Source organism: Saccopteryx leptura, chromosome 4, assembly GCF_036850995.1.
Source record: "Saccopteryx leptura isolate mSacLep1 chromosome 4, mSacLep1_pri_phased_curated, whole genome shotgun sequence".
Lineage (NCBI taxonomy): Eukaryota > Metazoa > Chordata > Mammalia > Chiroptera > Emballonuridae > Saccopteryx > Saccopteryx leptura.
The window spans coordinates 17,288,961-17,301,417 of NC_089506.1; the positions used below are offsets into that span (position 1 = coordinate 17,288,961).

Below are 12,457 nucleotides of genomic sequence, written 5' to 3' on the forward strand. Positions count from 1 at the left end.
AGTAAAATCTCATAATGACGGCACGATTTTCTGCAAACACATCCACTCTGCTGAGCCGGCGTCAGAACGCCATCCGTACACATACAGCGCTACACTACAAAAACAACACGCTGCTTAAAACGGCAGAAACTTACAAGGGTTTTTTGAAGAAATTTCATATACGATTTTTCTTGTTCTTTAAGATGATCTATGAGATGAGTAAGACGCTCAACATTAGCAGATCGTTCATTTTTCTCCACAAGGTCTTCCCGCATGGAACTAGCTTTAGTGAGATAGTCACGAATCTGAACAAGCCTGCTTACAATCTGCTGGGGAGGTATTTTTTTTAAAAGACACAAAAGGAAACAGTATGTAAAACTGAGTATAATTCATTGAACAGCAACAACTTTATAGATTTAAATTTCAGATATAATAAAAATTATTTCTAATATTATGTGAATTCATACATGCAAAACATCTGAATCAATTTTAAATTTAATCAAAACATAATCAGTAATACTAACTCCAATTACTATTAATTTAACATTTTAAATTAACATTACTAAAAATTCTTATTTATAGACCTACATACCAATTATTTATATAATTTTTTTGTTTATATTTATTTATAAGGAACTTTAAAGTATTATAAATACTTTTGAAAGTACTTTTCAAAAGAATATAACCATTAAAAAAAATTCCTACAACAATCTATTAGTCACATTGTTCTTAAATACCCTTTACTAATAACTAGCAAGAGCATTTGGCAGATAAATAACAGCCTCGATTTCCCTGAACATGTCATTTCTACAACCATTTTAGGTAAAAAGAAACTTACTTTATTTTGACTAAATCTAATAAAGTAATAAAAAGTATCATGGAGTACTTTAATTCTTTCTAACAGAAATTCCTATGTGCACAATCGAATTGTGGTCAAGTTAATGCTTTATGCTTCGAAGTTTATGAAGGCAAAGGGCAAAAACCCAAATTTCAGCACCTGGCTGCTCTCCATTGCAGGCTCGCCTCTCCCGTCTTCTTCAGAGACTTGACAGTTTTGCAAAAAGTCATTACTTAGAGCAGAAGCAAACAACTCTTTACATTGTGCTGAGCTGGTCACTTCTCTCTTCTGAGGACTCACAGCAGCATCTTTGCTCTTGTTAGTATTAATCTGCATAGGCAAAAAGTTGAAGTGCTTTCGGTTCTCACTAAGCTGACGTTTGTTGTTAGCAGCTGTTGCTCTGCCTTGAGAATCACTTCCAATGCTTCTCTAGATATATGAAAAAGAAACCAAATCCACAAACATTAATCTTTCAACACTTCAAAAAAAATCCCAACGTTCTTAGTTTCACCATGAGATACTGATTCAGGAGGTGTGCATAAACAAACAGCTTGTAGTCCAAGATATAAATAGCTTCAGATCTCAAAAATTCTACTAAAATATCAAAATTTGATTAGTACAACATATTCCTAATTTTGTCAAACTATTCAACTGATGAATATCAGCAATATTAGTCTACATAAAGTACTGGAACTATGGACCATATTTATAACTCACAGTGCTAGTCTAACTTGTTCACAGAACTTTGTAGTCTTTGGATCCAATGAATCAATGTTAATTAATGTGAACGCCAGTATAAACGTGTCTTTATGAAGCACTGTCTAAAAAGTACTCAGCTAAGTGCCTCATACAGTATGCAATAATTAGTAAATTAATGACTACACGATACACAATTGTAACCATACCAGACTTGATCACCTTTATGCATATTTGGAAACCTGTTTATCTCTGTAAGTACAGATGTGATAGTAAAACATTAAGAGTTCATCATCACTTAAACAAAATAAAATATTATTCAGCTTTTTTATTTTTTTTCCATTTTTCCGAAGCTGGAAACAGGGAGGCAGTCAGACAGACTCCCGCATGCGCCTGACCAGGATCCAATCGGCATGCCCACCAGGGGGCGATGCTTTGCCCCTCTGGGGAGTCCAGAGCCACTCTAGCGCCTGAGGCAGAGGCCACAGAGCCATCCCCAGCACCCGGGCCATCTTTGCTCCAATGGAGCCTCGCTGCGGGAGGGGAAGAGAGAGACAGAGAGGAAGGAGAGGGGGAGGGGTGGAGAAGCAAATGGGCGCCTCTCCTGTGTGCCCTGGCTGGGAATGGAACCCGGGACTCCTGCACACCAGGCCGACGCTCTACCGCTGAGCCAACCGGCCAGGGCTTATTCAGCTTTTAAAAGGATGAAAATCCTGACACATGCTGCAACAAGGATGAAAATTGAGAACATTATGGTGAGTGAAATAAGCTGTCACCAAAGGACAAATACTGTATAAACATATATGAAGTTCATTAACATTGAATTCATCACCAACAGCACAAGTTGTTATATCTATTACCAGATGAAGTACCAAGAACAGTCAAATTCATTGAGCCAGAAAGTACAATGGTGGTTGTCAGGAGCTGGGGAAGGGGAAATTGAGGAGTTGTTTAATGGGAACAGAGTTATAATTTTCCAAGATGAAAAGAGTTCTGCAGCTGGATGGTGGTGATGGCATCACAATACTGTGAATCTATGTAATGTCACTGAACTGAACTCCTAAAAACGAAGATGATTAACTTTTTGGTATGTGTATTTTATCACAATTTAAAAACATAAAGCTCAGCATCTTAAAAAAGAAAGTTTTAATTTAAAAAAATGAGTTCATTATCATTTCTACTTGCTCTTACTTCTAAACTTTTATTTCAAAGATTATAAATACAAACCATAGTTTTATTCTAAATGAGGTTTCCAGCACATTCTGCACTGAGCCAATACTAAACATTCTAAGCTGGATCTTCCCTTTTCCTTAATAGCTATCTTATTTTAGTTTCATAATGAAATCATTTAAGTTAGTCACAGCAGAGTTAAGAAAGTCCAGAAAAATTTGTCCTTATCAAGTTTAAAGACTCTAATGTCCTTCAAAGAACACAGTACCACCATTATTAAAATTCTTTTTATATGCATAAAAACTAAAAAAAAAAAGCTCAATTTTTTATTCTTAAGAAAAATGCTTTGCTTCATTTTAAACATTTCCCCCAGTCATTACTTGACTGTTATGTTAGAGTAAGTCACTAACCTGGTCTAAGTCACTGAAGTTGATCCGCTGCTTCAGTCTCTCTAGCTCCGCCTGCTCTGGAACGGACATCTGGGTCATGTAGCGACTATGCGGGAATGTATGTGCAGTCTTCGGCCTTCGCCTTCCAACTCCTGGTGACGACTCCGGAGAAATATCATTAGTTACCCTCTTATCACTTTCCACACCAAACTTTTTCTTATTCTTCTCCGATGATCTATTTGCCTTCTTCTGTTGGCCACCCCAATCCTTTAAAAATATAAAGTTAAGAGTTAAAATGGCCTATATTAAACCAGGAAAACATCATATGCTCAAAAAATTTTGGTCAGTCTTAAAATTGATGAAATACTTTTCACAAAAACATTTAGTCTTGCCTGACCAGGCCGTGGCACAGTGGATAGAGCGTCGGACTTGGATGCGGAAGACCCAGGTTCGAGACCCCGAGGTCGCCAGCTTGAGCGCGGGCTCATCTGGTTTGAGCAAAAAACTCATCAGCTTGAGCCCAAGGTCGCTGACTCGAGCAAGGAATTACTCGGTCTGCTGAAGGCCCACGGTCAAGGCACATATGAGAAAGCAATCAATGAACAACTAAGGTGTCGCAATGCACAACGAAAAACTAATGACTGATGCTTCTCATCTCTCTGTTCCTGTCTGTCTGTCCCTGTCTATCCCTCTCTCTGACTCCCTCTCGGTCTCTGTAAAGAAACAAAAAAAACAAACAAAAAAACAAAAACATTTAGTCTTAGAGACAATAATTTACCACTACTAGCCCGTTTTCCTCCCATTATGTCTAGCCTAAATTTCACTGCTGTTTAGAAAACATTACTTTCCTTTTCATAGATTACAGTGGTACCTTGAGATACGAGCAGACCAACATACAAATTTTTTAAGATACAAGCTACAACTCGGTCCGTATTTTTGTTCCAGACCTGAGAGAAATTTCGAGATATGAGTCGTGATTCGGGAAGCTGCCGTTAGATGGCATGCTGGCGCACGGGTCCAGTACCGGCAGCACAACACCAGCATCTCGTTCTTTCCCACGTTACTCGCAGAATCATTTTGAATCTCGTGCGCTGTACTCATTCTTGCATCATTTTTGCATTTTTTACTAACTTATTTTGTGTGCTATCATGGGGTCGAAGAAAGTGAGTGTAAAGAACAGTGGTGAGAAGAGAATGATGTCGATAGAAGTAAAGCAAGAAATAATAGAAAAACATGAGCGTGGTGTACGAGTGATTGAACTGGCAAGGCTGTAACGACTGCAATGCATCTACAATTTGTACAATCCTTAAACAAAAGGATGCCATCAAAAGCGGAAATCCAGCGAAAGGAACTACAATTCTGCCCAATGAAGGACAAATATCCATGAAGAAATGGAGAAGCTTCTGCTGGTGTGGGTGAAAAAGAAAGAGCTGGCAGGAGATACAGTGACGGAGACTGTAATATGCGAAAAGGTACATATTATTCACAGCGACTTGAGAAAGAACCATCAACCTCAAAAAAGACAGCAGAAGATACGTATAAGGCAAGTCACGGCTGGTTTGAAAATTTCAAGAAGAGATCTGGCATCCACTTGGTGGTGAGGCATGGTGAAGCTGTGAGTGCTGATGTTAAGGCAGCTGAGGAGTACATCGCACGTTTTGCTGCACTTATCGCAAAGGAAGGCTACATCCCCCAACAAGTGTTCAACTGTGACGAAACAGGATTGTTTTGGAAAAAAATGCCCTGGAGGACTTTCATCACCGCAGAGGAGAAGCTGCCAGGCCATAAACCCATGAAGGACCGTCTGACCACTGCATTGTGTGCAAATGCTAGTGGTGACTATAAAGTAAAGTCACAGCTAGTGTATCATTCCAAAAATCCTCGAGCCTTTGAGACTCACAGATTCTTAAAGAAAAACTGCAGGTTATGTAGTGCGCCAATGCTAGGGCATGTGTTACGCGGCAGTTTTTTATTGAATGGGTAAATCTCATCTTTGGTCCTGCAGTGAAGAAATATATATCTTCAAGAAAATAAACTCCCAGGCCCTGGCCAGTTGGCTCAGTGGTAGAGTGTCGGCCTGGTGTGCAGGAGTCCCAGGCTCAATTCCCGGCCAGGGCACACAGAAGAAGCACCCATCTGCTTCCCCACCCCTCCCCCTCTCTGTCTCTCTTCCCCTCCCACAGCCAAGGCTCCATTGGAGCAGAGTTGGCCCGGGCGCTGAGGATGGCTCCATGGCCTCTGCCTCAGGTGCTAGAATGGCTCTGGTAGCAACAGAGCAACAGCCCAGATGGACGGAGCATCGCCCCCTGGTGGGCATGCCAGGTGGATCCCGGTCAGGCGCATGAAGGAGTCTGTCTGACTGCCTCCCCGTTTCCAACTTCAGAAAAATACAAAAAAAAAAAAAAAGAAAACTCCCGATGAAAGCATTATTAATCCTTGAAAATGCTCCAGCCCACCCACCTGGCCTTGAAGATGACATTCTCAAGTTCAAATTTGTGAAAGTCCTCTACCTCCCACCAACATGACTTCAATCTTGCAACCTATGGATCAGCAAGACATTTCCAACTTTAAAAAGCTTTACACAAAGCACTTGTTCCGCCGCTGCTTTGAGGTGACTGAGAATACAAATCTAACCCTTTGAGAGTTTTGGAAAGATCACTACAACATCATGATATGTTTACGCATTATTGAGTTGGCATGGCAAGAGGTTACAAGAAGAACGTTGAACTCGGCATGGAAAAAGCTACGGCCTGATGTTGTTGCAGACAGGGACTTCGAAGGATTCGAACCAGAGACCAAGACAGAGGTAGAAGCGTTGGAGGAGATTGTGTCCCTCAGAAAGTTGATGGGTCTGGAGGTAGATGAGGGTGACATAAACGAGCTCATCGAGGAACATGAGGAGGAACTCTCAACTGAGGAGTTGAAGGAGCTTCTGCAAGAGATTAGTAGTGAGGAGGAGGTAGAGTCGGAGAAAGTGATTTCTACAAGTGAAATGAAAGACATGCTGGCAATGTGGGAGAAGCTTTCAAGTTTCATTGAAAAGAAACCCCCAGAAAAAGTTTCAACCAGTGGTGCTTCAGCACTTTTTAATAACACTTGTTTGTTACATTTCCGTAACATCTTAAAAGGCAGGCAAAAGCAAACCTCTTTGGATAGATTTTTATTCAAAAGCCCTGCAGGTGAAAGTGCCGAAAGTGCAGCCAAGAAGGCAAAAAAGGTGATGTCTTTTACAATTAAGTTTTTGTGGTTTCATTTTAAGTAAAGAAAATGCAGTTTTAGTTTTGCTTAAAGAAAATGCAGTTTTAGTTTACATTTAGTGTTAAGAAAGTGCAGTTTTAGTTTACGTGTCTACAGTGCCTGCATCCCTTCTTCCCTCCCTCCTCCTCCACCATTCACCTCCATTAGCTGCACTCGTCTGTCTCCAAGGTAAGAAGAATACAGTACTAAATAACACTTTTTTCTTTTATTTTATATATTTTGTTATGCATTAGTAAAGCATACATGTGTGTTTCTTAATTAAAAACGTGTCTTTTTTCATAATTTAGGATGGTTTGGAGATGTTTCACAGGGCTAGAATGAAGTAAATCTATTTCAGTTATTTTAAATGGGAGAAATTTGTTTGAAATATGAGTTGACTGACTTATGAGCTTGGTTACAGAACAAATTAAACTCGTATCTCAAGGTACCACTGTATTACCAAACATAAATCCCCAAATTCTAACCCAGTCTATTTTCAAAAGCATTTTTTAAAATGGTTCTTTATAAACTGAATAGTGAAATGAATTATAGATACCTTTACTAGCCTCCTTGAAAGTCAGTACATATAATAAGACAAACCTGGAATGAACCTGGGTCCTAAATAATTACTATTTTCTGAAGAAACGCTCCACTGCATGATTCTAAGTAATTTATTTAACTTCCCATAGTCTCAGTTTCCTAATCTCTAAAATACTGTCAGCTTTAAAGGATGATTAAAAGTAACATATATACTGTTTACGAAAATTAGGGGATATTTCAAAATGAATATGAAGTAATAAAAACAAGCATTTGTCTGGGGCGTTGCTCTGTCGCTGGCATGCCCACCAGGGGGTGATGCTCTGCCCATCTGGGGCGTTGCTCTGTCACAACCAGAGCCATTCTAGCACCTGAGGCAGAGGCCACAGAGCCATCCTCAGCGCCCGGGCCATCTTTGCTCCAATGGAGCCTTGGCTGTGGGAGGGGAAGAAAGAGACAGAGAGGAAGGAGGGGGGGGGGTGGAGAAGCAGATGGGCGCCTCTCCTGTGTGCCCTGGCCGGGAATCGAACTTGGGACTCCTGCACGCCAAGCTGACGCTCTACCACTAAGCCAACCAGCCAGGGTCTAGCATTTGATTTTTTTTTATTATACAAGAACATCAGAAAAGCAAACGACAAGTCAACGTTCAATTATGCAAATGAGATGCAAAACCAACTTTTATTTCATTGGTGAAAATGCATCATACAAAAGTTCTGGCGTATCTGCACGTTCCCTGATCCCCTCATTTTTGTGAGCAGTGTATAAAACAGTTAGCACAGTGTGTAGTATATGGTAAGCTGTGGGAGAAAGGCTGTAAACTGACAAAATCCTACAGCCCAGCACTTAGTTGCATTTGGGGCAACACCAGAATCTACATAAACACAATAAATTAAAATCAATTTTAAAAAAACAAAAAAAACCCCCAAAAGATCACCCCTATGGGCACACAATGCAATCAACAGTTCAAATGCTATAGAAATGTTCACCTGACACCTATGTATTTTTATTGATCAATGTCACTCCATTAAATTTAATTTCAAAATTTTTAAAAAGAATAAAAATGGTACAATAAAAAAAAAGACTAAGCTCTTTTCCAACCTTCTAATACTAAGATCTTCCACATACCCTTTTAAGACTAAGATCTTCTCAACATCCTTCTGATATTAAGATCTTCCGCACACCCTTATAATACTAAGATCTTCTCAATAACCTTCTCAAAACTAAGCTTTTCCCCACATCCTTGACTGTTGCATGATGTGGGGTGGTACACTCTTATGAGGAATCTCATTTATGCCTCAGATAAGTGACTCTGAATCAGACTTTCTTATTCGTATATGGCTTAAAGGCTTTAATTGTCTACGCTATAAAATAAAGCAAGACCGGGGGCTCTCTCTCTCTGATCTTGCCATCAGCATTGCAGAGGCCACCCGAACCCATTCTCTTTTTTGGTGAGTCTATTTTCTTAATTCCGTGCTATTCTCCCTCAGGACCTGGAAGTACTAGCTGCGCTGGTTTGCGGCAATAAGCAATAAATATAGCTTACTATTTTTATAGGCAATAATGTATTACAGAAGATCTGATGACAAAAAATGCTCAATGTTTTAACTAGAAAACATTTTTTATTTACTAAGTTATACCCATATAACCTTACTCATTCATCAGAAAGTCTATAAATCCCCACTGTATCCAGATGAGAAGAATCTTTTAGTTTTATGATAGTAAAACCTTTGGGGTATTTTCCTCATTCATAATGAAACTCCCATACTAACTGTTCCCCCACCCCACTCCATGTGCTGGTGCTCCTGCCAACCTCTTGCCCCATCTACCCCACCTATCTTGGGCACACAAAATCAGAAAAAAGACACATATCTAATCCAAACTGGGATATCAGAGTTTGAAATTTCACATTGTAACTAAGAGATAACTAGTCAGTATTTAATTGCAGCCATGACTGAAAACTTTATAATGACAGGGCAGCCACAGTGTACCACGTGGACCAGAGAAGGGAACTGGTCTGTGGAGAACAAGTTGTGTTAAGCAGAGGCTCTCAGGAGAGTCAGGGTAGTGAAAAAGTAATTCTTGATATCTATAGTTCCTTTTTCTAGTTCATTCCTAAAACCCGACATTATTCCTGTAAGTTGTTTTCCATCAAACTTAGCTTTATATCTTTTTTTTTTTTAAAGCATTTCTGGCTTAAGCTAACTCAAGTTGATATCTGGAACCTGCAAACGGAAGTGCCTTCACTAATATAACAAATAGCCCAGCATCATTTAGTATCGTGGCCAGCAAACAAACAAACAAAAACGTGTTTACAAAGAGTTTCAGTGAGTCTGACTTAGCTAAGTCAAGGGAAAGTTGCATTTTAATAGCAGTATTCAATAACACAGCATCAATAAGAAAAGCATACCATATTGTTGAGTCGGTCATCAACACTCTCATGACTCCAGTTGGGCAAATCCTGATCATTCATGCCTTCTTCAAAAGGACCTCCTCCTGCGGCCATACTGGCTTTTAACAATTAATTTTCTGAAAAACAAGTGAAAACTTTTTTAATACATAAAAACAAACTGCGATTGTTAAGTCATCCCATGAACCTTAGCAATAGAAAGCAGCTTGGGAAGGCAGATTTTACAAACTAAAAAGAGACACAGTGAAACACAGCACAAGTAAACTGACTGAGCTGTTGCTGGACACTGTGACGAACATGAGGTAAGCAGCGGCGTGGTGGGGAGGGGAAGGGGACCTCCGATATCCACGCTGTGCACTGGCCTGCAAGCTTGAACGCAATTCACTTCATTTACTCCACAAAGTCCCAAAAGGTAATGAGGTAAAAGTTACTAATAGCTAGAACCAAAAGTGCTCTTAGAAAGGAAACTAATGCCCTTCAAAAGCCTGGTCATTTGTTTTGTGTCAGAGATTCAAAGGGCAGAACTGCTCTGCATGAAACACGGAGAAAGGCTTGGTTTTAGCAGAAAGGAAGGTAATGGTAAGCAAGACGAGATGGAAAGAAGAAAGAAGCAGGAGGTGAATGGACAGTAAAAGTCAACACTGTGGTTTAAAACTTTAAAAAGATTAGTTTCAGAGCACTACAGGGTGTTATATTGAGTGGGGCACTTGAAACTATGTCAACACAAATTAATAATAAAAATTTAAAGGCCCTGGCCAGTTGGTTCACTGGTAGAGGGTGAGCCCGGCATGTGGACGTCCTGGGTTCAATTTCCAGTCAGGGGACACAGGAGAAGCAACCACCTGCTTCTTCACCCCTCCTCTTCCCCCTTCTCTCTCTCTCTCTCTCTCTCCTCCTGCAGCGATGGCTTGATTTGTTTGAGAGAGTTGGCCTTAGGCGCAGAGGATGGCTCTGTGGACTTTGCCTCAAAGGCTAAAATAATGGCTCCAATTCAGAGCAATGGCCCCAGATGGGCAGAACACTGCCCCCTAGCGGGCTTGCCGGTGGATCCCAGTCTGGGTGCATGCAGGACTCTGTCTGCCTCCCCTCCTCTCACTGAAAAAAACAACAACCCACAAATATTAATATGGAAGAGAGAGAAGGTAGTATTTTAAAAGAATATGAATTTTAAAAACCTACAGAACTTCAAATGATCACAAATAAGTTCTCAGAATGTATACTGGAGAAAAATGATGCCACTTTTAACAGTGACAAAAAAATTATATCTAGGAATAATATAATTTGCCCTATGTGGAGATGCACTATTAAATTCTATAAAACAATATAATATAAAAGTTTAGTAAGTAGAAAAACAAACTATCTTCCCTTGTGGAAAGACAAATATAAAAACAACATTTTTTCCTCAATGTATAGACTTAATGAAATTCCAAGAAAAAACCCACTGCAATTCTTCTTGGAATTTAACAAACAAGTAAGAATAAACAAGTCAAAATTTTTTTTCACTGAAAAATAAAAGCAAGAATAGCAATAAAGGTCAGGAGAACAGAAACTAGTCCCAAGATAATTCAACCACACTGAGTGCCTATGTGGTTAAATTAGTACCAGCCCTCCCCCCCCCAAATCCTCAAATACCCAATTAGAAAAAGGTAATGAGAAAAATTAATGACAGTTAACATCTGTATCTTGGTATTTAATACACACATACACACACAGAAGCCAAGCACCATGTTAAATATTTTATGTGCATTTTACCATTTAATCCTCACAAGAATTCTATGATGCAGGATTACTCAATTGATAAGACAACTTGCTAACAATTTTGAAAAAGATTTATTTAGAGCTTTAACAGCAGTTCTTTAGGATTCTTCATCTCAAATACAGAAAACAGAAAAATGATTTAAGTGACTATTTTCTCAATTCTTTCAAGAATCGTACATACCCAGTACCAGTCCACACACAGAGGAATTAATTCATAGTAAACAATGGATGGCTTAGAGCACCAGAGTTTAATGCTCTCCAATTGAGAAAGGCCGCTTTGTACCAAAACACCAAGATAGTAAATAAATTATAAACACATAAAGTTAAGATTAAAAAATCAAACAACAGACAAAAAACAATGAATTTTAAAAAGAGGGCTCTCACTAATACGGGATACAGAAATAAAAAGAAAAAAGTTCAACAGATTTTATCACATAAAAGTGAATCTTAAGAATGCTAAGAATAAACAGTAAATGATAAAGTGGGAATAAAAACCTGAAGTAAACACAAAATACACAGTTAATATCTTTACTATATGAAGAATTTTTTTTTTAAAGCAAAACTAAAAGAAACCAAAGAAAAAGAAGTGTAATCAGGCAATTTACAAAAAGAAAAAAATCAGTAAGCATATGATAAAAATATTAATAAAAATAAAATCCAGCTGAAAATCAAAATAAGGGACTATTAAATTTGCTCAATTACATATATTACCAAATCCTAACGACAGCAAAGAAAAATCGGAACTTGTTAGTATGGTGAGAATGTAAACCTGAATAACCTTTCCAGAAAGCATCTTGCCAATACTGTATCAAGAATTAACACTATATTTTGACCCAGTAATTCTACCTCTCTTTAGCTAATCTAAGAAAACAACCTCAAATATAGGGTGGTGGGGAGTGAGGATGGAGAAACTGAGGAGGGAAATATAATGAAGTTGTGTATTATACTATAATTGTGATAAAATGAAAACAAACTAAATATCGAATGATACTCTGAATGCTATTAGGCAAAAGTACCCTTTCAAAACATAACTACAAAGGCTGAACAATATTGCCTATGAGTTTGTTTCTGGGTTTTTTGAGAGAGAGAGAGAGGAGAGAGGAGGGAGGGAGGAATAGGAAGAGAGATGAGAAGCATCAACTCGTAGTTGTGGCCCTTTACTTGTTCAGTGATTGATTCTCCTACGTGCCTTGATGGGTGGGGGCACCTCAAGTCAAGCCAGTGACCACAGGGTCATGTCGATGATCCCCCACTCAAGCTGAGGAGTCTGCGCTCAAGACAGATGAGCCTTTGCTCAAGGCCGAGCCTTCAGGGTTTCAAACCTGAGACCTCAGCATCCCAGGTTGATGCTCTATCCATTATGCCACTGCCTGGTCAGGCTATGGCCTGTGTTTAATATATCAATAAATATTATAAAAGAGGGAAAAAAACAATTTACAAAATTAC

At 39.0% G+C, this 12,457-nt stretch overlaps 1 protein-coding gene across 5 annotated transcripts in view; it reads right to left on the minus strand.

The window, feature by feature from the left end:
* Positions 1-12,457, minus strand: part of PCM1 (pericentriolar material 1) — a 98,658-nt gene that overhangs the window by 76,626 nt on the left and 9,575 nt on the right. For all 5 annotated transcript variants that reach the window (XM_066380224.1, XM_066380220.1, XM_066380222.1 and 2 more), the window contains exons 3-6: positions 9,254-9,372; positions 3,094-3,339; positions 977-1,246; positions 135-305 (exon numbers count right to left, since the gene is read on the minus strand). In XM_066380224.1, the coding sequence (XP_066236321.1) occupies positions 135-305; positions 977-1,246; positions 3,094-3,339; positions 9,254-9,349 (783 nt within the window). In that variant the 5' untranslated portion in view covers positions 9,350-9,372. The remainder of the gene's footprint in view (positions 1-134; positions 306-976; positions 1,247-3,093; positions 3,340-9,253; positions 9,373-12,457) is intronic.